Here is a 25,041-nt window from a genome sequence, read left to right as displayed (position 1 = left end):
AAATGCATTTAGAATTTATATATCTAGTTCCTGCCATCCCTTAAAACCTTTGCAAGTGTATAGGTTTGTCTGTACTCAGAGAAAAATTTGTGAGGTAAACACGGCCATATTTTTCAATTCCTTATGATGAACCTTTAGTTCATGTTTTACATCATAATTACTTTCCACGCTGAGTTTACATTTCATTTTGTACTCATAATACTTGTGTTGCATACAATTTTACCAATACATTTTATTGACTACAAACCATTGCCTAGCAAGCAAAATTAATTTGGTGTAGGTCTAGTCCAACTAAGGAGAGCATTTCTCTTCTCTTTCATGTATACTATAAATAGGTTTCTAAAGCGGCATTTACCTGTATAACAGTGGTTGCTAATCAGGGATTTTTATTTAAGAGTTTAAAAAATAGTGTTAGATTCCTTATACAGCATGTATATACATTATACAAGCTTGTTTTCCACTAGCATATACCCCGCGGTATGAAGAACTTGTGACAAGGGTTTTATATGAAATAAAATTTAAAAATAAAATCCTCCCACCTGCCCCATTTAAAAAAAAAATTTGGATGAAAATCTACTAATTAATTTTAGTTGGCCTTACAGTACTAACTTACTAACTACATTTTTTACTGATTCCAGTCTCTCCATGTGAAAATCCTGCCTCTATGTGTATCCATGGTGGTAACTGTACATTACTGCCAGATGGAAATATTACATGTAGCTGTCCTGATGGATACTCAGGTTCTATGTGTGAACGTAAGTACTACAGTTAGAGATTATAAAACTGTTATAGTTTAAGAGATTATAAAATTGTAATAGTCTTACTACTAATTATGCTTATGGCTGGTGGAAAAACTTCATATTCCAAATTTGAATTCTTTGGATTTGTGTTGAATGCATCTGCCACATGCCAAATACCAACTCGCAACCTCAGTTTTGAAAACCTAGTAATATAGTAGTTAGATCGCTTGACCAAGGAGGCCCCATTTAAAATTGAAGAAGTTTTAACTCCACAAAAATGAATCATTTACTGTATATATATTTTTTTATAGTCAGTGCATGTAGTACTGGAGATATTAATTGTGGTCCTGGTACATGTTATACAAAAAATGGAAATGTATATTGTGACTGTCCTCCAGGATTCTTAGGAAATCGATGTCAAAGTGAGTACGATACTACAATTAATTACAATATAAAAATAAGGAGATATGGTTTGATTGCCAATGAGACAACTCTCTATCAAATTTCAAGTTTAGTTAGAAAATAAAAACTACCAACAAATGTTTAGTATATAACTTCTGACCAATCACTCACTCACTCACTCACTCAGAGAAGGGTTTGATATTCCTCTAAGTTCAGTAATTTTGTGATTTTACTTTTTCCTACAATAGAATATCTGAAATGAGGGGAATGCACACATGTGGCTGTGTGAGGGCTGTATAGCCAGTCAAAATTATAAGACAGGAACTGTATGGGTAGCTTTATGGTTCTTATATAATAATAGAATTTAAAACAATTCAATGGATCAATAAATTTTTCAAAGGACAATATGTTCTAAAATTTAAAAAAGGGACAAGTCAAACTTGTAACAAAATATTTTGATTTAACTCAAATCTTTATTTAGCAAAAAAGTTGAGTTTTATCAGCAATGATGCTTATATTTGGCAAAGGTAGAATTTAAATGCTGGAGCCAAATCAATCATAGAATTTCACTAAATTGTATATTATCCTTTTTTAGTAGCATGAGAGTCTTTTTTTATCTTTGATTATAAATTTAAATTTAAAAAAAACATCTTTCATGTAAAATTGCATGAAAAGATTCAAAATGATGTAAATAGATACTATTTTTAATTTAATTAAAATTTAGTCTTTATATTTTCAGATAATGCATGCAGTTTGATAAATTGTAATAATGGAACCTGCAAATTTGATCCAACAACTACACAAGCATACTGTGAATGTATTGGTAACTTCATAGGAAGAAACTGTGAAAGTAAGGAAATATACTAAAAAAATAATTATATACTTATATGAGGACATTGTATGATTGCCATAGAGACAAATGAAAATTGGTCCTCAACAATGATTAAAACAGGAACTGTACAGTTGGCTATATAAGGTTCTTATATATGATAGAATTTAATACAATTTAATAGATAAATAAATTTGTCAAAGAATAATAATTCTAAAAATTGAAATTCTTTTAATAAAAGGGACAAGTTAAACTTCTTATGAAATATTTTAGTTAAATTCAGATTTTAATTTGGCTTTGATGTTGACTTTAATAAGCAATGACACTTAAATTTGGAAAAGGTAGAACTTAAAATTCTAATTTCTAACCCTCTTAATAATTTTTCTGGTGTTAACAAATAGTCACTGGAATTACTATACCATAATTAATATTTTTTTCATTAAATACATGTACCTATCAAGGAATCTGAATAGTTTGATGGAAGCAAATAATGTATTCAAGTAAGGCCAGATTTTTTTTTATTTAAAATTTTTTATAATTTCCGGATTTTGTTCATGTTCGTTATAGGTAACTGTTTATAATTTCGTTATTTCATGTATAACAGTGGTTGCCAATCAGAGATATTTATTCAAGAGTTTGAAAAATTATGTACATGATATAAGCTTATTTTACACTTGCCTATACACCCTGTGGTATGAAGTACTGGACTCATCCGCCCCAGTTTTTTTATAAATCTGAATGAAAATCTACTAATTAATTTTAGTTGGCCTAATTTAAAAGCTTTAGAAACTTAAAATTGCAAAGTCAAACCAAATCAAAAAGTCTTGCCGATAAAACTATTTGCTCTAGTTGTACAGAAGGCTAAGACTTATTTAGACAAAATTAAGAACGATAAAGCTATCTTTCTCTGGAATTAAGATTCAAATTAATAATTAAGGATGTACTTAGGTGAGGTTAGCTGAAAATTAATAAATCAAGAATTTAAAATTGACACTATAAACTGGTAGAGCATTCTTTAAGGATAAAATTAAGCTAAAAAAATTGATAGTTCATGGACCTCCTTTTCAAGATATTTGAGATTTAAAATATGGCAGGAAAAGGCTTACTCGAACTTTTTCCTTATGTCTGCATTGGTATTACTTGTGTCCCAAAACAAAAGAAAGAAAATTAAGAATCTTCTAAAACTTTGATAAATTACTTTCCATGAGCTGTTTAGTATGAAAAAATAAATGGGTGTTATGGGGCAAAATATTTTACCTTGTTTTGTAAGGAAAAACACCAAGGAATCTACAAATTTGACACGAATTCCAAAACCTCACCTAAGTACATCTTTAAGACATGATATTGTGAATAATTTATATTGAATAATGGGTAAAAGGTGACTCATTGGTCCATATATGGTCAGGTGTATTTTGTATGTCAGGTTTCATTTTGTACTCATATATACTGTAAATTCAGAAATTATTGTGTGCGTTTATGATTGCAATTTTGTAGTTTTAGACTAAATTACAATTTTATTTTTAAGATTTTGAAAAAAATCAAGTTTAATTCATATAAGATATTTCAAAATGCAAGTATAAATTATTGCGTTTACAACTCTGTCTCATTTTTCACAATAATCAAAACCTCCCAATAATTTCTGAATTTATTACTAACTTACTTACTTACTAACTACATTTTTAACTGATTCCAGTCTCTCCATGTGAAAATCCTGCCTCTATGTGTATCCATGGTGGTAACTGTACATTACTGCCAGATGGAAATATTACATGTAGCTGTCCTGATGGATACTCAGGTGCTATGTGTGAACGTAAGTACTACAGTTAGAGATTATAAAACTGTTATAGTTTAAGAGATTATAAAATTGTAATAGTCTTACTACTTATTATGCTTATGGCTGGTGGAAAAACTTCATATTCCAAATTTGAATTCTTTGGATTTGTGTTGAATGCATCTGCCACATGCCAAATACCAACTCGCAACCTCAGTTTTGACAACCTAGTAATATAGTAGTTAGACTACTTAAATAGATCACTTGACCAAGGAGGCCCCTTTTAAAATTGAAGAAGTTTTAACTCCCCAAAAATGAATCATATAATTACTGTATATAAAAATTTCAATTTTTTTTTATAGTCAGTGCATGTAGTACTGGAGATATTAAATGTGGTGTTGGTACATGTTATACAAAAAGTGGAAATGTATATTGTGACTGTCCTCCAGGATTCTTAGGAAATCGATGTCAAAGTGAGTACGATACTACAATTAATTACGATATAAAAATAAGGAGATATGGTTTGATTACCAATGAGACAACTCTCTATCAAATTTCAAGTTTAGTTGAATATAAAAACTACCAAAAAATGTTTGATATAACACTTCTGACCAATCAGTAAAGGTTTCCTCTATATATATAAACAGAAATGTGGTAATACACTTGTAAAACAGCAACTAAATAATATACAAAACTAAAAGAAATAGGTAGTCAACATTTGGTCTTCAATAATAAACAAGTGTCAATATACAAATATATATATATCAGGGTTGGGGTAATTAAAAATGTAATGATAATTAAGTGTAATGCATTACAATTTTCCATGTAATTGAATGTAATGTGTAATTGAGCATTTTTTTAATTACATGTGATGGTAATTTAATTAATTACATTGAAAAAAGCATGTAATTCTCAATTACTTTTGAATTACATTTGAATATAGTATATATAAAGGAAAATGTGGTATAAGTGCCAATTGGCAATGAGACAACTCTCCATCCAAGTAACAATTTATAAAAGTAAACCATTATAGTTCAAAGTACGATCTTCAACATGGAGCCTTGATTCAAGTCTAACATCAAGATATAAACATGATAAATGGCCCCAAATATATAACTAGTGTAAACACATTCAAACAGGAAAACCAACGTCTAATCTATATAAAAATGGATTCATTTATTAGCATGGGTACTAATTTTTGTGGATTGCAGAAATCTTGCCTTTTTATGGATATGTGATTTCATGGTTTTGCAAAAGTCGACATACAACCTATAAAATAAGTGTAATTGCTGACCATTTAAATTCAAAGTTCACCTGTACCCATGAAAACCACGAAAATTGGTATCCAATCAACAATAATGAATCCATAATATATGATATTGAGAGGTAGCTTGTCTAGTCTAGTTTGATCTTTTGATAATTTTTATGTTTTAGATCATCCTTGTTCAAGTGTGGATTGCAGTGGTAATGGACTGTGTCAGTTTAACAGTATAACTGGACAGGCTATGTGTATGTGTAATGGACAATATAGTGGAAAGTCTTGTGAAAGTGAGTTCTTAACTTAAAAATGTTTATTAAAAAATAAAGCACAAATAAATGAAAACTACATGGGAACCTTCATGACAGCTTTTGGTCATTCTCAACTATTGAAGGGGAGCCATTATGGTTTGGCTGCTAATTTATAATGGCATTTGAATAGTTACAAATAGCAATTAAAGACAATATTGATTATTTAATAATGAAAACTCAAATAAATATAATTTAGATTAGCAATATGTCAACCTGTTCATTTTTTCTAACATGGAGATATTAAAAACTTTCTAACAGGCTATGGTGGTCCGAGTACACATGCAGTTATTTCTTAGTGCATTTCATTTAGACAATACACTATGGAAATAAAAAAAATCCCACCTGCCCTTTCTCAATAATATTTTTACAGTGAGGTGTACTACTTTTGGTACAAATTATATCAAAATAATAGAAAACTTCATCTGCTCTTTTACTCTAGAGGTGTAATACCACCATTGATTTTCCCCTATTAGTCTTTGTTAAATTTGCACTTTTCAAAAAATTGTGCAGAATTTATCTTTGTTTCAAATAAAGAAATACTTGGCATGAGTAAAGTTTCATCCTGTCCAGTTCTATAGAAAAAGTTTCACATAACATTTCATTGCATATAAGAAAATAACCATCATTGGAAGTTAACCAATCAAATTTCTCCCCTTATTCTATCTGTGTACAAGGTTTAGTCACCATGTAACCGTAAGATTACAAAATTTTCTATAGAAGTCACAAATAAAAAATAATGGTGTTTTGAAATACCCAAGACATATGTTTATAACACAGAAATAGTTTTACTGCAATAAAATGTAGAATTAATTACCTACAACGGTCAATTTCAAGGGAATATTTTTTTAGACCTACTTTCGTATGCAACCGGATGTGATTTACCATGACTTGGTGGTATTACACCTAAAGAAGAGCTTTTTGTTCAATAAACTGAATGTGACTTTTTCCCTTTGTAATACTGGTTATTTCAAGCATTTCTGTCAAGTTTTGTCATAATCAGTTCACTAGTTTGAGAAAAATCTAATATAATGAAAGACGACATCTACAGCGATTCGAGCAAAATTTCTTTGACAAATCCAAACCAAGCCGCATCAAGTTAAAATAGAGTGTGGACCAATAAATGATCAAATATCTATCTTATCTGCCTACAAACAGTTGAAAATGATACACAAGATGATTTAAGGAAGATAAAATACCACTAATAAACCTTTTTGTCTTCTTTATAAGGTCTCTTGTGGTCAAATTATACCTCACATTTCCTCAAAATTTCAACTTTTCAGGCCAATAAATAAAAATATTAGGGTAACTTTCACTCATTTATGGTAGAAATGTTATAAGAAATGAGTAATTGAAGCATTTAAGCAGAATGAACAATCCATACAAAAGTTTACTGTCTCCAAGGTGGTTTCAATAAGTCCTTACGTAAAAATTAAATTTACGCCGCGTTCCAAAGAGCGACATAAAAGGCTTTTCTTTTAGTGAATAACTTGTCATAACAACAATAAAAATAATTTCATCTACTTATAACTATATATTTATTTGAGCATTACCTAGGAAAATGTTATATCATAGCAAAATATAAGAAATAAGGAGAAAAAGCTCACCCCCTCCAAAAAAATAAATATATGCACTTAGTATGGCTTTTTCTGTCAACTGAATATTCATGGTACAGTCCTATTTCAGGACAATTTTCTCATAAAATGTGTTTTGGAGACTCAATCCACTCAGAATATTTCATTTTTTGTATTATTTCACTTAAATAGCAAGAAATTTTAACACGTGAGATTACTCACAAGGCCATAGGTGCATGTACAGCTTCCCATATTAGGTGTAATACCACCATTGATTTTCCCCTATTAGTCTTTGTTAAATTTGCACTTTTCAAAAAATTGTGCAGAATTTATCTTTGTTTCAAATAAAGAAATACTTGGCATGAGTAAAGTTTCATCCTGTCCAGTTCTATAGAAAAAGTTTCACATAACATTTCATTGCATATAAGAAAATAACCATCATTGGAAGTTAACCAATCAAATTTCTCCCCTTATTCTATCTGTGTACAAGTTTTAGTCACCATGTAACCGTAAGATTACAAAATTTTCTATAGAAGTCACAAATAAAAAATAATGGTGTTTTGAAATACCCAAGACATATGTTTATAACACAGAAATAGTTTTACTGCAATAAAATGTAGAATTAATTACCTACAACGGTCAAATTCAAGGGAATATTTTTTTAGACCTACTTTCGTATGCAACCGGATGTGATTTACCATGATTTGGTGGTATTACACCTAGATATAGACAATTTTATGTTCAGTGGGTCTTGACATCTTCCGTAATACTTATTTTTAACCTTTTTCAGCTGGACCAAACCACTACTATACTTTAGAATTCATGAATGAAATTTTTTAACAGTATAATTTTATCCCCCTACTTGCTATTTGAGACATAATACATGAAGAAATAAATTTGAATGGGTTATAAAAAGGATTAGCAAGTAACACTGTCCACACTAGGGAGTATTCATGGAGAACAAAAATCAAGGGAGCATAACTGTGTACTCGAACCTAATGCTGTATGGCCTAGACTTGGTTTGTCATGATGAAAGTTCCTCCATCGTTCAATTTTCATCCATGGAGATCCTATATAATATTACATAGAAATACTTACTTAAATGTTATAATTTTAATGATTCCAGTATCTCCATGTAATAATCCTGCCTATAGTTGTTTAAATAATGGTGGCTGTCAGGTTGTCAATGGATTGGCAAAATGTAACTGTATTGGTGGATTCACAGGTGATAGATGTGAACGTAAGTACTAGAATTAGTAATAAGTTTTTTTTTAACAACATAAATAAATATTTATTTCAAATATTGGCTTGTTACAATATCATTAAAGAGTCCAAGCTCCTCCTGATTTTCCCTGTTACAATCCACTAATCACTCAGGGAAGTGATTAGTTGCAAAATACATATTACATTTTTTACATCATATATATATTAGATAATATCACTTAATCACATAATATGACTATTCATTTGTTTTCTAATAGTTGTTAAAACATTACTTTTAATTTTCAGACATACTCTTCTATTGAACTCATTGAGAAACATTGAGAAAACATTGCAATTTTTTGTCTTTGATCAAATATGTAGTAGGCTTTGTAAATTGAAAACCCTACAATTGTTAAAAAATAGTTTAAGTCAAAATATTCTTCTTCAGAAGTTTTATATCCAAATACTAAGTGTCTTAGTTTTATCTTAAAAGTTATTTTACTGTTCTTTAAAACTTCATTTATTTTACAAAAAAGTTTTTTTTAGGAATAAGTAGTTGGATCTTTCTTGACATTAGGTGTTACTTTTCTACTCATCATCATTATTTCTTGTAGAAATGTCTAACAATATATCAATAGCAGGAAGTGAAGTTTCAATATCCCATAAGCATGAGTTTAAATTCCAGCAAGGGATGAGAACAAAAATTAATTTGCTTTTGAAATTTTGCAGATTTAGTATTGTTGGGCTGATATTGAGAGTAGTTATGTACATAATGTAACTCTACAATACGTATGAGAGATGTCAATGAGCACTCAAGTGCTTGGGTATCACTCAGTAGTACCTAGTATCCAATACTAAAATTATGCTTTCTTAAGTTTAAACAAAACATATTTCTAATGAGAGCACCTCCCATAAAATTAAATATTAATTTAAATTCATCAAAACTACAATATGATTCAAATGTTTGCATTCAATTGTCATCTAAATTCTAAAGAAAACAGAAGATGCTATGAACAAGAGCACTCTTCCACATCTTACACTTTGGCACTATAATCTTAGGCAATTCCCCACCTCTACAACATCAGATCATATATTCAAATTAGAGCTGGACTGTTAGTTACTTAACCATTTTGCTAACAAAGTTGAGAGATCGTCTTGTCCTACAAAAAGTTGACAAGATAATACTTCTACACAAGAACACATTTGCTACGCCAGGTGGCCACCCTCAGAAAATAATTAAAGGCATCAGTAAGTTCTAATCATCACCGATTTGATGATTATTATGAGTGTTTTTTTACATTTCCAAAAATGCTATTTTGAGTAATAATTTTTCAATAGATATTAATTAAATAATTGATAAGATAATTTCCAGTTTACTTTATTAGTACATGTAATAGTTGAGCTATTAGTTATACTTTAAAATTCCTTGGACTATCATCTAGTCCTAGGTAATAATGTTGAGGGTTAAACATTTATAAGACAACGACCCTTAATACATACAATTGTATCATTGATATGTTCATTATTATAAATTGACTGAACATTAACAAAAATTTGAATTTTTAATACTTAGGCTTTTTTACCTCAGGAATAGATCATCTTATCTGTATTTGGCAAAACTTTTATGAATGTTTGGTCCTCAATGCTCTACATATTCATACTTTTGTGGCCTTTTTAACATTTTTTATTTGAGTGTCACTGATGGGTCTTTTGTAGATGAAACATGCGTCTGGCGTAAATATAAACTTTCAAACCTAGTATAATATGATGAGTTTATTTGGTATCTTTTTTTGTTTCTTTTTTGTAAATGATTGACCGAGCAAGTACTTGAGTATGGCTTGGTAAATCCAATGAGTAATTGATTAGTAAATATTCACAGAGTTGACATCCCTATAATTATATATATACAAAACTTTAATTTAGCATGAAAAATTGAAATGTTCAAAACATTTAAGGTGGTACCCAACACTTTCACTAAAATTAATTTGGCTTGTTTAATTTTCATAAAATTTTGTCAAAGTATTTACTTTGACATTTTACAAAAATATAAAAAATTAAAAAATTTTGAACCAACCGTTTTGTCAGAAAAATTACACTGGTTATATAGCAATTAGACAACCACCAATTTTGATCATTGAGAAGCTTAATATTCCTTTTACACCACAATGTAATTAAAACGTTTAGCTGACTTTACAGAGTTATCTCCCTGTAGTGTTAGGTACCACCATAACTTGTACATTGAAACTATCAAAGATCTAACTTCAGAACTGAATTCATTCTTCAATCGACATGAATACTAATGGTCAAAGAAATTTCTCAAAGATATTAATAAAAAGTTAAAAAAAAACAGTTTTTTATACGACCGCAAATTTTGAAAAAAATTTCGTCGTATATTGCTATCACGTTGGCGTCGTCGTCTGTGTCGTCGTTGTCGTCGTCGTCGTCGTCCGAATACTTTTAGTTTTCGCACTCTAACTTAAGTAAAAATGAATAGAAATCTATGAAATTTTAACACAAAGTTTATGACCATAAAAGGAAGGTTGGTATTGATTTTGGGAGTTTTGGTCCTAACATTTTAGGAATTAGGGGCCAAAAAGGGCCCAAATTAGCATTTTCTTGGTTTTCGCACTATAACTTTAGTTTAAGTTAATAGAAGTCTATGAAATTTTGACACAAGGTTGATGACCACAAAAGAAAGGTTGGGATTGATTTTGGGAGTTTTGGTTTCAACAATTTAGGAATTAGGGGCCAAAAAAGGGCCCAAATAAGCATTATTCTTGGTTTTCGCACAATAACTTTAGTTTAAGTAAATAGAAATCAATGAAATTTAAACACAATGTTTATGACCACAAAAGGAAGATTGATATTGATTTTGGGAGTTTAGGTCCCAACAGTTAAGGAATTAGGGGCCAAAAAGGGACCCAAATAAGCATTTTTCTTGCTTTTCGCACCATAACGTTAGTATAAGTAAATAGAAATCTATGAAATTTAAATACAAGGTTAATGACCATAAAAAGAAGGTTGGTATTGATTTTGGGAGTTTTGGTCCCAACAGTTTAGGAAAAAGGGGCCCAAAGGGTCCAAAATTAAACTTTGTTTGATTTCATAAAAATTGAATATTTGGGGTTCTTTGATATGCCGAATCTAACTGTGTATGTAGATTCTTAACTTTTGGTCATGTTTTCAAATTGGTCCACCTTAAGGTCCAAAGGGTCCAAAATTAAACTTAGTTTGATTTTGACAAAAAATGAATCGGTTGGGTTCTTTGATATGTTGAATCTAAAAATGTACTTAGATTCTTGATTATTGGCCCAGTTTTCAAGTTGGTCCAAATCTGGGTCCAAAATTAAACTTTTTTGATTTCATCAAAAATTGAATAAATGGGGTTCTTTGATATGCCAAAACTTACTGTGTATGTAGATTCTTCATTTTTGGTCCCGTTTTCAAATTGGCCTACATTAAGGTCCAAAGGGTCCAAAATTAAACTAATTTTGATTTTAACAAAAAATAAATTCTTGGGCCTCTTTGATATGCTGAATCTAAACATGTACTTAGATTTTTGATTATGGGCCCAGTTTTCAAGTTGGTCCAAATCAGGATCTAAAATTATTATATTAAGTATTGTGCAATAACAAGTCTTTTCAATTGCACAGTATTGTGCAATGGAAAGAAATATCTTATTTCACAATATTGTGAAATAGCAATTTTTTTTTAATGAGAGTTATCTTTCTTTGTCCATAATAGTAAGCAAGAAATATCTTATTGCAAGAATTTTTTTTAATTGGAGTTATCTTTCTTTGTCCAGAATCAACTTAAATCTTTGTTATATACAATATACAATGTATATTCACTTTTTTCTACCAACTGATAAATTTAAATAATCTTTACCATTCAGTGATAACAAGCAGTTTTTTTACATCTTAATATTTTATGATGTATTTAAATGAGTAGTTATTGTTGCAAACTCCATTAGAATATTTTAATTGAGATTAGTTTTGGAATAAGGGAAAGGGGGATGTGATGAAAAAATTGGGTTCAATTTTTCTCGTTTGAAATTTCATAAATAAAAAGAAAATTTCTTCAAACATTTTTTTGAGAGGACTAATATTGAACAGCATAGTGAATTGCTCTAAGAGAAAACAAAAATTTTAAGTTCATTAGAACACATTCATTCTGTGTCAGAAACCTATGCTGTGTCAACTATTTAATCACAATCCAAATTTAGAGCTGAATCCAGCTTGAATATTGTGTCCATACTTGCCCCAACCATTCAGGGTTCAACCTCTGCGGTTGTATAAAGCTACGCCCTGCGAAGCATCTGGTTATAGTTTAAGTTTGAACAGATAAATACAAAACTTAAATATGGGAGATATTCCTATGACAGGGAGGATAACTCTAACTTGGAAAGGGGAAGTAACTATGATTTTCAAGGCAAATTTTAAAATAGTTTTTACTTTCAGAATCTCCTTGTACAAATCATACTAATTGTGGTGAAAATGGTAAATGCTGTGTTGATGATAATGGTCTTCCTAAATGTTACTGCAACCCTGGTTATTTAGGAACTCTTTGTACTAGTAAGTATTCTGAAAAATTTGTCATATGACATTTTTATACACCTTTCTTAATTGAGACATATGATTGTTAACCATAGTCCCTCTATCCATCAATTTTTCATAGATTGACTCAAATTTGGCTAAACCAATTCCCTTGAAACTTAATTACAACCTCTACACACTGTTGTTGGGATGGTTAAAGTCATTTGAAAGTTTAAATTAAAAAAAAATGATGCATATGTTTTTTATAAATAAATAGATAGTTTCATTATAAAACTTATGTACATATACTTTTTTCTGAAGAATATTCTTTAATTTGTCCACATTTATATGAAGTTTACTTTATTTTAATTGCTTGCTTCCAGGAAGCAATTTGCTGACATATTTCTGTATATGCAAGTGACCTTAGTGTGACCCTTCTCGTAAAAATTTGGTGATCGCAATACGCGTGGATCTGTCATTAACATAAACTATTATCTATGGGTATATGTTTAACACGTGCTCAATATCCATGTGGTTTTGTTGATTGTTTACTATAAGGTGACAATTTGTTAACTTCAGTTAAAGCACGGCATGCATGTAATGAGCTGCCATATTTTTTAAATCATAACAGAGAGGAAAAAAATGATGATTATATGGTAGCTTTGTGTAAAAAATTATAAAATCGTGCACAGAAGACTAAGTTTATGATGTATACATGCATTGGTTCAAGAATTGGATAAACATTATTTTTTATCAGTCACTCGTTTCATATGACTTTAAATTCAGTCTTTCTTCTAAATAAGAAATTTTGTGATTGTTTTTCCAGATTGAGTAATAGGAATTTTTAACAGTCATATTTATAACTACCATATTCATACTCTTTTAGGACAACGTAAGATGCCCTCTTAGTATTATACATTCTATTCTTGTGATTATTTCAATATGCACTAGATAGGCATATCTATCACATGTACAGCTATCTATGATAACACAATTTTTGTTCATTTATTAGAGACATGGTCCCAGACCACAATTGTCGTCCCTTGATTTTCGTTGTTCACGAATATAGTCCCTAGTGTTAACGGTGGGTTACTTGCTAATAATTTTTATACCCCTTCCAATTTTATTTCTCCGAGTTTAATGCCTCAAATTGAAAGGTGGGGGAGGGGGAAATTACACTGTTAAAAAATTTGGGTCCAGAATTTTACAGGAAAGTAGTGATTTAGTCCAGCTGCAAAAGGTTAAAAATTAGCACTTCGGAAGCTGTCAAACGATTTCAAGACACCCTAAACACAAAATTGTCCATATTTTGAGTTAGAGGCGATGAAGTTTTCTATAATTTTGATATAATTTGTCCCAAAAGTAGTACAACACACTGTAAAAGTTTCATTGAGAAAGCGCTGGTGGGATTTTTTATATTTTTTATTTATGTTCTAAAAGAAATGCACTACGAATTAATTGTGTTCTCGGACCACATGGTGTTTGTGACTATCAATTTTCCTTGCAGCTGATATATTCTCACATTTCCCCTAATTGTGAATTCCATAGTTCTTGTTTCATTCATTTGTTCAGTAATCTTTAGATTCAAGTGGAAAAATCTTTGAGTATGCAAAATTCTTGATGAGGAAAATCCTTGGGTATATGTAAAAATCATTGATCAGGTTGATGTTGAAAAATTGTAGGGTATAAAGTTGATAATTTATACTTGATTTTAATTTTCACAAAACATATTTGATAAATGTAATTCATTTTGTTGATATTGGATGGTTGCGATATCTAAATAATTACATTATGAATAAGAGTTTTTAAGTGTTACCCATAATCTAAAAACGAAAAGGTGGTTTTCATTGATTTTCTGCTTAAGGTCATTTTAAGAACATGTTCACCTTTATGTATACATTATAGGAAGATGTGGTATGAGTGCCAACTAGACAATTCTTCATCAAAGTCACAATTTATAAAAGTAAACCATTATAGGTCAAAAGTACGGTCTTCAACACAGAGCCTTGGCTCACACCAAACAGCAAGCTATAAAGGGCCCCAAAAAAAGTACTAGTGTAAAACAATTCAAAGGGGAAATTAAACCAACGATCTAATCCTTAAAAAAATATATATAACCCTGAATCATTTCTTCACTTGTCTTACAGAACATGTTTGTGATTTCGTCACATGTAGTAACCATGGTAATTGTACAACATCTGGTGATTGTGTATGTGACAAAAAGTGGTTTGGCAAAGATTGCAGTAATGAAGGTATGACAAATTACCAATGAAAATAAATGAGGGGTATATGTTATAATTACTATTTGCAAAGATCAAATAACTGTACAAAATTAATTACTTTTTGCAAGGATCAGATCAAATTACTGTATAATTACTATTTTACAAGGACAAAGTTTCTGTACAAGTTAGAGAATTTTGTTGTACATTTATAAATGATTTTTTTTATTTGAACAAAATGCTTGTCAAATTTAGATGGTTATTGTAATTTTAGAAAGTGTTGCATATTACGAATAAATTGCTAAAAAAAACAATGCAACTTTTCAGTTTTGCAAAACCCCAGGCCATCTTGTCTCAATTTTCATACGAACAAAAACATCACAAATATTTCTGGATAAATATCATGTATATTGTATTTAAATGTACCAATTACAAAAAAAGTACATTTTCCAGCAGTGTTTGTAAATTTAAGCTGTTACTGTAATTTGTTTGTACTTTTTAGTAAGTCCATGTGGTAATGATACTTGTAATGGCAATGGTGCATGTGAAGTGGTAAATGGTGCAGCTGTTTGTAATTGTTTCCAAGGATGGCTGACAAATAATTGTTCAGGTAAAATATATTTTGTCAGGAAGATTAGATCAAAGAAGGGGGAAAAGGGGGGTAATGATAATTGTAATGGCAATGGTAACTGTTCGGAGGTAAATTTTGTAGCTGTTTCTAACTGTTACCAAGGATGGTTGACAGATAATTGTTCAGGTAAAACATATTTTGTCAAGAAGATTTGATCAAAGAAAGGGGAGAAGGGGGAATGATACTTCTGATGGTTACAATGTGATGAGAGGGATTATAATAATCCAATAAATTGTACTGAAGCACAATTGGTCTTTTAGTCTGTTAATATATATAATTAATATGATAAAAAAAAAGACACATTTTATTCTATTCCTCAGTGCCCATTTGTTAAAGATTTTAATTGTTTTAATTGTTTTGTTTTTAAAAAAAAAAAACCTTAACACTTCCTTATTTACTTTTGTTTTTTTCTCTGTCTTTTTTTCCAAAATATTATGAACAGACTAGATATGTTTGCAGTTAACATCTACATTAAGTTGAAATACCTTATGGGGAGGGAGTAGAAAACATCTACAATCAGTTGAAATACCTTATGGGGAGGAAGTAGAAAACATCTACATGCAGTTGAAATACCTGATGGGGAGGGAGTAGAAAACATCTACATTCAGTTGAAATACCTTATGGGGAGGGAGTAGAAAACATTTACATTCAGTTGAAATACCTTATGGGGAGGGAGTAGAAAACATCTACATTCAGTTGAAATACCTTATGGGGAGGGAGTAAAAATTATCTACATTCAGTTGAAATACCTTATGGGGAGGGAGTAGAAAACATCTACATTCAGTTGAAATACCTTATAGGGAAGGAGTAGAATCCATCTACATGCAGTTGAAATACCTTATGAAGAGGGAGTAGAAAACATCTACATGCAGTTGAAATACCTGATGGGGAGGGAGTAGAAAACATCTACATGCAGTTGAAATACCTGATGGGGAGGGAGTAGAAAACATCTACATGCAGTTGAAATACCTTATGGGGAGGGAGTAGAAAACATCTACATGCAGTTGAAATACTTTATAGGGAGGGAGTAGAAACCATCTACATTCAGTTAAAATACCTTATGGGGAGGGAGTAGAAAACATCTACACCAGTTGAAATACCTTATGTGGAGGGAATATAAACCAGTTTAAATACCTTATGGGGAGGGAGTAGAAAACATCTTCATTCAGTTGAAATACATTATGGGGAGGGAGTAGAAAACATCTTCATTCAGTTGAAATACATTATGGGGAGGGAGTAGAAAACATCTACATTCAGTTGAAATACCTTAAGGGGGGGGGGGGGGGGGGTAATTAATACAGATCAATGTATTTCAACTGAATGAAGATGTTTTCTACTCCCTCCCCTTAAGGTATTCAGTAGAAATACCTTATGGGGAGGGAGTAAAAATTATCTACATTCAGTTGAAATACCTTATAGGGAGGGAGTAGAAACCATCTACATTCAGTTGAAATACCTTATAGGGAGGGAGTAGAAACCATCTACATTCAGTTGAAATACCTTATGGGGAGGGAGTAGAAAACATCTACATTCAGTTGAAATACCTTATGGGGAGGGAGTAGAAAACATCTTCATTCAGTTGAAATACATTATGGGGATGGAGTAGAAAACATCTACATTCAGTTGAAATACCTTATGGGGAGGGAGTAGAAAACATCTAGATGCAGTTGAAATACCTTATAGGGAGGGAGTAGAAAACATCTACATTCAGTTGAAATACTTTATGGAGAGGGAGTAGAAAACATCTACATTCAGTTAAAATAACTTATGGAGAGGGAGTAAAAAACATCTACACCAGTTGAAATACCTTATGGGGAGGGAATAGAAAACATCTACATTCAGTTGAAATACTTTATGGAGAGGGAGTAGAAAACATCTACATTCAGTTAAAATAACTTATGGAGAGGGAGAAGAAACCATCTACATTCAGTTGAAATACCTTATGGGGAGGGAGTAGAAAACATCTTCATTCAGTTGAAATACATTATGGGGAGGGAGTAGAAAACATCTACATTCAGTTAAATACCTTATGGGGAGGGAGTAGAAAACATCTTCATTCAGTTGAAATACATTATGGGGATGGAGTAGAAAACATCTACATTCAGTTGAAATACCTTATAGGGAGGGAGTAGAAAACATCTACATTCAGTTGAAATACTTTATGGAGAGGGAGTAGAAAACATCTACATTCAGTTAAAATAACTTATGGAGAGGGAGAAGAAACCATCTACATTCAGTTGAAATACCTTATGGGGAGGGAGTAGAAAACATCTGCATTCAGTTGAAATACATTATGGGGAGGGAGTAGAAAACATCTACATGCAGTTGAAATACCTTATGGGGAGGGAGTAGAAAACATCTACATTCAGTTGAAATACCTTATGGGGAGGGAGTAGAAAACATATACATTCAGTTGAAATACCTTATAGGGAGGGAGTAGAAACCATCTACATTCAGTTGAAATACCTTATGGGGAGGGAGTAGAAAACATCTTCATTCAGTTGAAATACATTATGGGGAGGGAGTAGAAAACATCTACATGCAGTTGAAATACCTTATGGGGAGGGAGTAGAAAACATCTTCATTCAGTTGAAATACATTATGGGGAGGGAGTTGAAAACATCTACATGCAGTGTTAGGGCTACTAGTTTTAAACATCAGTACCTTTGTTAAATCTTTAGGAAATACCTTATAGGGAGGGGATAGAGAGTATCTACTTGTAGTTTTAGGATTAATAGTCCTAAACATCTGTGCCTTTGTTAAATCTTGATGGAAATCCTTAAGGGGCAAAGGAGGGGGAGGTAAGGTTACTTGTAATGGTTAGGATACTATTTTATAACATGTGTCCATGGAAGATCCAGCATGTATATCTTTATGTTCATAATAACTTCTTGAAATTGTGTCATCAATTTGTAGCCATTGTAGTTAACTGTCAGTCAGTCTTGTCTGTCTTTTCATCTATTTTCCCCATGCAATGGCATCTGTCATCATATTCTGTTGACTATACCTTACTGTAATTACTTTGTAATTGTGACTACAGTTTTAGCTCACCAGGCCAAGTGAGATTTTCTCATTGCTTGGTGTCCCTCGTCTTTTGTCGTCTGTTGTTGTTTCCTTTACAAAAATATTCTCCTCTGAAACTACTGAGACAAATTTTACCAAAATGGCCACAATCTTTTTTGGGGTATTTAGTTTAAAATATGTGTCCAATGACCTCATTTTCTAACCAACATGGCTGGCAAAGCTAAAAATAGAAAATAGTGGTAAAATACAGTTTTTAGCCTATATCTTTGAAACTATAACAAATCAGGCTTATTTCAGGTTGAGGTCTGCCCATTAAATTTTATGTCAAATCAGAGAACCCATTGTTGGGTTGCTGTCCTGAGTTGGTTTTTATCATGAAATTTTGCAGTTTAGGCAGCAACCATTTGATTTTTTTTGGGGGGGGGGGGGGGGCCTATGGGGTTTTTTTTTCTCCAAAACCTGGAAACAAACTTTTTTTTCCAAAAAAAACTATGGCCCCATACAAGTATTAATATGTCTATCAGAAATTATTGTGAGGTTTTTGTAAACACAAATAATGGGACACTCACAGGGTGAATATAGCAATAATAAAAACTTGTATTATAATAACTGATTTTTGGATCTTAATGCAGATTTGTTTGTAATCACAATAATAAAACTCGCAATTAATTCATTATTTGAGAAATAATAAATGCACCCAATAATTTCTGAATTTACAGTATCTCAACTTTTCCATTTAGTAGGATTTACAAATTCTTTATTTTTTTTCAGAACATGTTTGTGACAATGCGACATTCTGTAGTGAAAGAGGAAATTGTAATAGGACAACAGGAGAATGTCAGTGTGAAATACCATGGGCTGGTGCAAACTGTGAAGGTATGCAAAAAACATGTCAGGGATGGCTCCTGCAATTTAAACAATAGGGGTATGAACCCAAGATAAACGGGTACCAATCATATGTCCCCATTCAAAGCATTGATTTACCAAAAAAAAACAAAAAAAAAACAGGGACTCCCCAACCCACCCCTGGATATTTCACTATATTACCAGAAATAATATTATAACCAGGTTAACCGAAATGCTTAGTATATGTACATATGGAAAATTCTCTTGAATTTCATGTGAATTTTCAAAAAGAGTTATTCAAACAACATCTGAATTATAAAATTGAATTGAAATCATGAAAAATGACAACATTTTTGTTGTGAAAAATTTCAAATGGATTTTATGTACAAATATTATGTGAGTTTCATGCATGTTTAAAAGTTGTTTTGAAGATAATTCCACATGAAATTTCATGTGAGACTTGTCTGAAAATCATGTGGTCAAAATGTAGTCCTCTTTCCTCAAATGACTGAAATAATACCAAGTTTGTACTTACATTTTTAACAGAACAGGTACCCTAGTTGAAAAAGAATTTATTTACTTTTCTGGAGAGGCTGAGACACTCCTTGTTTTTAAAAAAGATCAGGGGCAGATCAGGCCATTTTTAAAAAGAGGGGGGGGGGGGGGTCCCAACCCAGGTTAAAGTGGGGTTCCAGCTATAGGTTCTAAGGGAGGGTTCAAACCCCCAGAACCCTCCCCTGGATCCTCCAATGAGGATTATTCTTGCTTAAATTAAAGTGTAACAGTTGTTCTTTGTTCTTTGTTCTTTGTGCTTTTTTTATTTTTTAACATTGTTGTTTATGACTGTAAAATTTATCTATTTTTTGTCATTACAAATTTCATTAATATAAATAGATTTTCTGATGGTGCTGGTTTTTGGGAAAAATTACCAGCCAAACACAATTTTGACATGATGGATTAGACTTCTCATTTCGATTGGTCAATGAAGGACAAAACATCTCACTCACTCAACCAATCAGATTACAAAGATTCCTACACTATAAGTTGGAGAAACTGTACCTATTTGTATACACTGGGCTACTCTCAATAGGATTTGTTTTAAATTGATCTACCCCTGATTTTACCATTTGTTTCATTTTAGTTTGTAATGCATCAAAGGCAGTAGATGTTGCGTTCATATTGGATAAAACTAAAAGCATTTCTGCTACACAGTTTCAACAAACAAAACAAGCTATTGTTGATACAATCAACATTCTCACCATTGGTAAAGATGATATCAGAGTAGCTATGGTAACCTTTGATGTAGAACAGATGCTACATTTTCGTTTTGATGTCTTTGATAACCGCCAAGATCTGATTGCTAACATAACGACCATAGATCAAGCGATTCAAGGTTCTACAAAAATCCATGGAGCAGTGGATTTCACACGGGAAAATGTTCTAGCACATCAAACCAACAGACCAAATGTTAGAGATGTTATCATTCTGTTAACTGATGGTCAATCAAAGGTAGGAGGAAGTCCAGCAACGCGGAAGCAGAAAGATATAGATTCAGCAAGGAGGATAAAAGATGATCTGAATGCTGTATTTATAAGTGTTGGAATCGGCGGGGAAATTGATCGCGATACTTTGAAACAAATGGCCTCTTTACCAGAGTACTATATCGAAACAGACTTTGATAAACTAGGGTTAGATCTAAAGAGAATAATAGATAAGGTCGTCAACTGTAAAGAGGACTAGGTTTGTTAAACATTTATAAGAGAATGATACTTCTATTTTTTGTGGGGGAATGGGATGTACTGTTATGAGGGGCCTGATGTGTTATTTTTGTTCTTTGTGATCGGCCCATTTTCACTATCGTGATCCATTTCCTACAGATTTTTCTTTGTTTTTATTTTTGTGATCTGTGATCATGGAAATTTATTTTCTGTGAATCGTGATTGACACAAAAATCAACTTGTGAATCATAATGAGATCCCCCACCTTCCCCAATCAGGCCCCTCTGTTATGGGACAAGAGGATGTATTTAAGCTAGAATATATATTTTCACTTTTTGCTACGAAGGCTTTAAATGATTTTTCACCAATTACTAGATTGTTTTTTCTTCATTTTCCCTTATTGCTAGTCTGGCTTTTAAATAATTTTCACTAATTGCTGACTAGCTTTATATTCTTTTTCATTTATTGCTTAACTAACTACATGTTTATTCATTTATACTTATTGCTAGACTGGATTTAGTTAGTTTTCTCTCTTGAATTGTTTTACATTGTCTAACAGGGCCTTTTATAGCTGACTATATGCGGTTGTGGCTGTGCTCATTGTTGAAGGATGTACGGTGACCTATAATTTTTAATGTTCGTGTCATTTTGGTCTTTTGTGGATAGTTGTCTCATTGGCAATCATACCACATCTTCTTTTGTATATTGTATTCTTTTTTATGCCCCACCTACGATAGTAGAGGGGCAATATGTTTTCTGGTCTGTGCGTCGTTCGTCGTACCGTCTGTTACACTTCAGGTTAAAGTTTTTGGTCAAGGTAGTCTTTGATGAAGTTGAAGTCCAATCAACTTTAAACTTAGTATACATGTTCCCTCTGATAAGATCATTCTAATTTTAATGCCAAATTAGAGAATTTATTCCAATTTCACGGTCCAGTAAACATAGAAAATGATAGTGTGAGTGGGGCATCCATGTACTGTGGACACATTCTTGTTCACTGATTGTTTAAATGACTTTATATTCATTTTCACTTATTACTTGTCTGGCATTTAATTCTTTTTCATTTATTGCTTTAATAACTGACTTACATGTATATTCATTTATACTAATTGCTAGACTACATTGATATTCTTTTTCACTTATTGTTGGACAGGCTTTATATTCATTTTCACTTATTACTTGTCTGGCATTTAATTCTTTTTCATTTATTGCTTTAATAACTGACTTACATGTTTATTCATTTATTCTAATTGCTAGACTGCATTGATATTCTTTTTCACTTATTGCTGGACAGGCTTTATATTCATTTCACTTATTGCTGGATAGACTTTATATTCATTTTAACTTATTGGTAGACGTGCTGTATATTCATTTCCACTTTGTACAGAATTATTGTCTATATTGTATTGAGCAAGGTCATTTTTAATTTTGTTCTTACTCTCCTGGATAATCATCTTTAAAGTCTCCTATTTCCCAACTTTCTTTACTCTCTTGATTTATGACAAAATAATTCAAAAAACAAAATATGATAAACAGCAAATTTCTACTACCACTGAATTGCAGGTTAATTTTGCCAAGCACATACAGAAACTTGCAGTGTTAAATATGAGTTTAAGGAGGTAGATCTAGATTAAGGGAGATAACTCTTTAAATCAGTGATGTGTTTGTAAAAGTCAAGTTTCATCAACATATTTAAAGCATTTACCTGAAACAGATTGAAAATAATCTATGTAACATAGAAGCTTAGAATATATTTATGAAAATGGTTGACACAAACATACTGATGATTTTAAGAGTTATTTCCCTAAACCTAGGTCTACCTCCTTAAGAGCCCTCATCTTGGCACTTATTTTGAAAGTGATGTACCAAGACAGATAAGAAATTTTTTTTTTTTCTTTTTCCGATCATCTGGCCTGAAAGACGATGTGAAATATTTTCATCTGGTGGTGTCTGTTGTACTAATTGTCAGCTATCACACACTTTTTTTAATCTTCTCTGAAACCACAAAACTATTTTCAATCAAAATTTGAAACAGAAATAAGAACATGTTGTATAAGTGCCAATGAGACAACTCCCCATCACTTTGTGTAAAAAGTAATCAATAATAGGTCAAAGTTTGCCCTTCAATCAGGAGTCTTGGCTAATACTTAACAAAAAGCTGTAAAGGGACACAAAATGACTAGTGTGAAATAATTCTAACAGGAAAACCACTGGTCTGATTTACATAAAAAGAGCCTTTAAAGAATGATCCTCCTATTATAAAGTATAAAGTGTGCTTTTTGAAAAAAAAATATCTTCTCAAAACTTTATGTCTTTCCCCCCAAGAACAAAATAAAATTAGAAAAAATGTTAAATCCCTCTATAATAAAACATAATAAAGATATTGACTCTTTTATAAAACATTCGGTCATTATAGCTGAGGTCAAAAGTCTTCTCTTTTTCAAGGGTAATTGTTTTCAATGTGTTCTTTTATTAAAAAGTTGTTATTTCTTTGATGGTTTTTTTTTTAAACTGATTTATATAAATAAAAAAATAAAAAATTCTTTGCCATGTTATATTTGTTTTGTTTTTTGGTACAAACTAATGTTTATATGACAATTAAAATATTGTTTATTACTGTAAGTTGAACAAACATGGACACTATGTATAAGGCTAAAAGCAGAAAATTATCAGAAGGGTAAAAATTAAGGAATTATTTAGGTGAAATCTTGATAATAAAATTGCTACTATAAGTCAAAACAGCATTTCATTATGAAATAGAATAAGTTAAAAATATTGATTGGTTATGGAGCTAATTTTCAAGATATTATTTTTCCTAAATAAATGGTGGGAAAAGTCTAACTCAATATTGTTCACCTATATTTGCTTTGGTATTATTTGGGTATCAAATGGAATGAAAAAAAATCCAGAATCTGCTTATTTTTTTTAGTTAATGACCTTTTATAAGCTAACTGAAAAGAAAAAGGGGTGTTATGACTTATGATGCATCTCAGCATATGCACTCTTGTTTAAATAAATTGACTTATTTCAATTTTTTCAAATAGGTCATTTGTTTCCATTGAAAATAAGGGGAAGAAATAAATGCAACATTGATTTTTTTATTATTCAGTTGTTAATGTATTGTTTGTCAGTGAAAATGAATTTATTTTTCATTTCTAGCTATTTTTTGCTGTAGTACTATCTTTTTAAGGTGGTACCTAACACTACAGGGAGATAACTCTGTAAAATCAGCTAAACGTTTTAATTACGTTGTGTTGTTAAAGGGATATTAAGCTTCTCAATGATCAAAATTGTTGTTTGTCAAACTGCTATATAAACAGTGTAATTTTTCTGACAAAACAGTTGGTTCAAAATTTTAGAAATTTTAATACACTTGTTAAAGGGTCAAAGTAAATACTGTGTCAAAATTTTATGAAAATTAAACGAGACAAATTAATTTTAGTGAAAGTGTTGGGTACCACCTTAAGTTTAATTTATAATGATATTATATCATTTCAGAGATCACCTTTAGCTGAAAAAAGAAGAAAACATTGAGGATTCTTGCATGATAATATTTATTATGAAATAAAATTGTTTCAAATTTGTCTTTTATCTGTATTTGTGCATCAATGATTGTAAGCAGGGATTTGCTCGGATAAGAAAAAGAAAACTGATTCAATTCTACTGCTATGGTTTTACAATAATAATTCCATCATTTTATTATTGTGCCATGGTAAATTTTTGTATTCTTGTCCTTCATTTTTGCCTTTGTGCCATGTATATTTGCTTTTTTGTGCATCTTTGGTTGTTCTATAGGGACTAAGATGATAACCAAAGTTGACTGCTGTATCCAAATTTTGACTTTCTGATTATTGTGTCTATATAATATATAGGAAGGTGTGGTGTGAGTCTGTTTGTTTAGTTCAAATATTGTTGTGAATATAATGTATTTTTTTGCGAATGTCATACAAGTTAGATGTTTAGGTAGCTTTAAAACCAGGCTT

General features: G+C 31.1%; 1 protein-coding gene across 3 annotated transcripts in view; it reads left to right on the top strand.

Moving 5' to 3' along the window:
- The window catches only part of LOC134691278 (neurogenic locus notch homolog protein 1-like), a 61,253-nt gene extending 36,611 nt beyond the window's left edge, over window positions 1–24,642 (top strand). For 2 of the 3 annotated variants that reach the window (XM_063551712.1, XM_063551711.1), the window contains 13 exons: window positions 639–755; window positions 1,052–1,162; window positions 1,882–1,992; window positions 3,665–3,781; window positions 4,105–4,215; window positions 5,177–5,290; window positions 8,009–8,122; window positions 12,546–12,659; window positions 14,768–14,872; window positions 15,342–15,449; window positions 19,266–19,370; window positions 20,482–21,080; window positions 24,557–24,642. In XM_063551712.1, coding sequence (XP_063407782.1) covers window positions 639–755; window positions 1,052–1,162; window positions 1,882–1,992; window positions 3,665–3,781; window positions 4,105–4,215; window positions 5,177–5,290; window positions 8,009–8,122; window positions 12,546–12,659; window positions 14,768–14,872; window positions 15,342–15,449; window positions 19,266–19,370; window positions 20,482–21,080 — 1,826 coding nt within the window. In that variant the 3' untranslated portion in view covers window positions 24,557–24,642. The remainder of the gene's footprint in view (window positions 1–638; window positions 756–1,051; window positions 1,163–1,881; window positions 1,993–3,664; window positions 3,782–4,104; window positions 4,216–5,176; window positions 5,291–8,008; window positions 8,123–12,545; window positions 12,660–14,767; window positions 14,873–15,341; window positions 15,450–19,265; window positions 19,371–20,481; window positions 21,081–24,556) is intronic. The other variant, XM_063551713.1, reaches the window with a different exon arrangement.
- Window positions 24,643–25,041: the final 399 nt, after the last annotated feature.

Source organism: Mytilus trossulus, chromosome 11 (genome assembly GCF_036588685.1).
Source record: "Mytilus trossulus isolate FHL-02 chromosome 11, PNRI_Mtr1.1.1.hap1, whole genome shotgun sequence".
Lineage (NCBI taxonomy): Eukaryota > Metazoa > Mollusca > Bivalvia > Mytilida > Mytilidae > Mytilus > Mytilus trossulus.
Note: the sequence above shows the minus strand (reverse complement) of the source record. Positions and strands in the feature narration are given on the sequence as shown.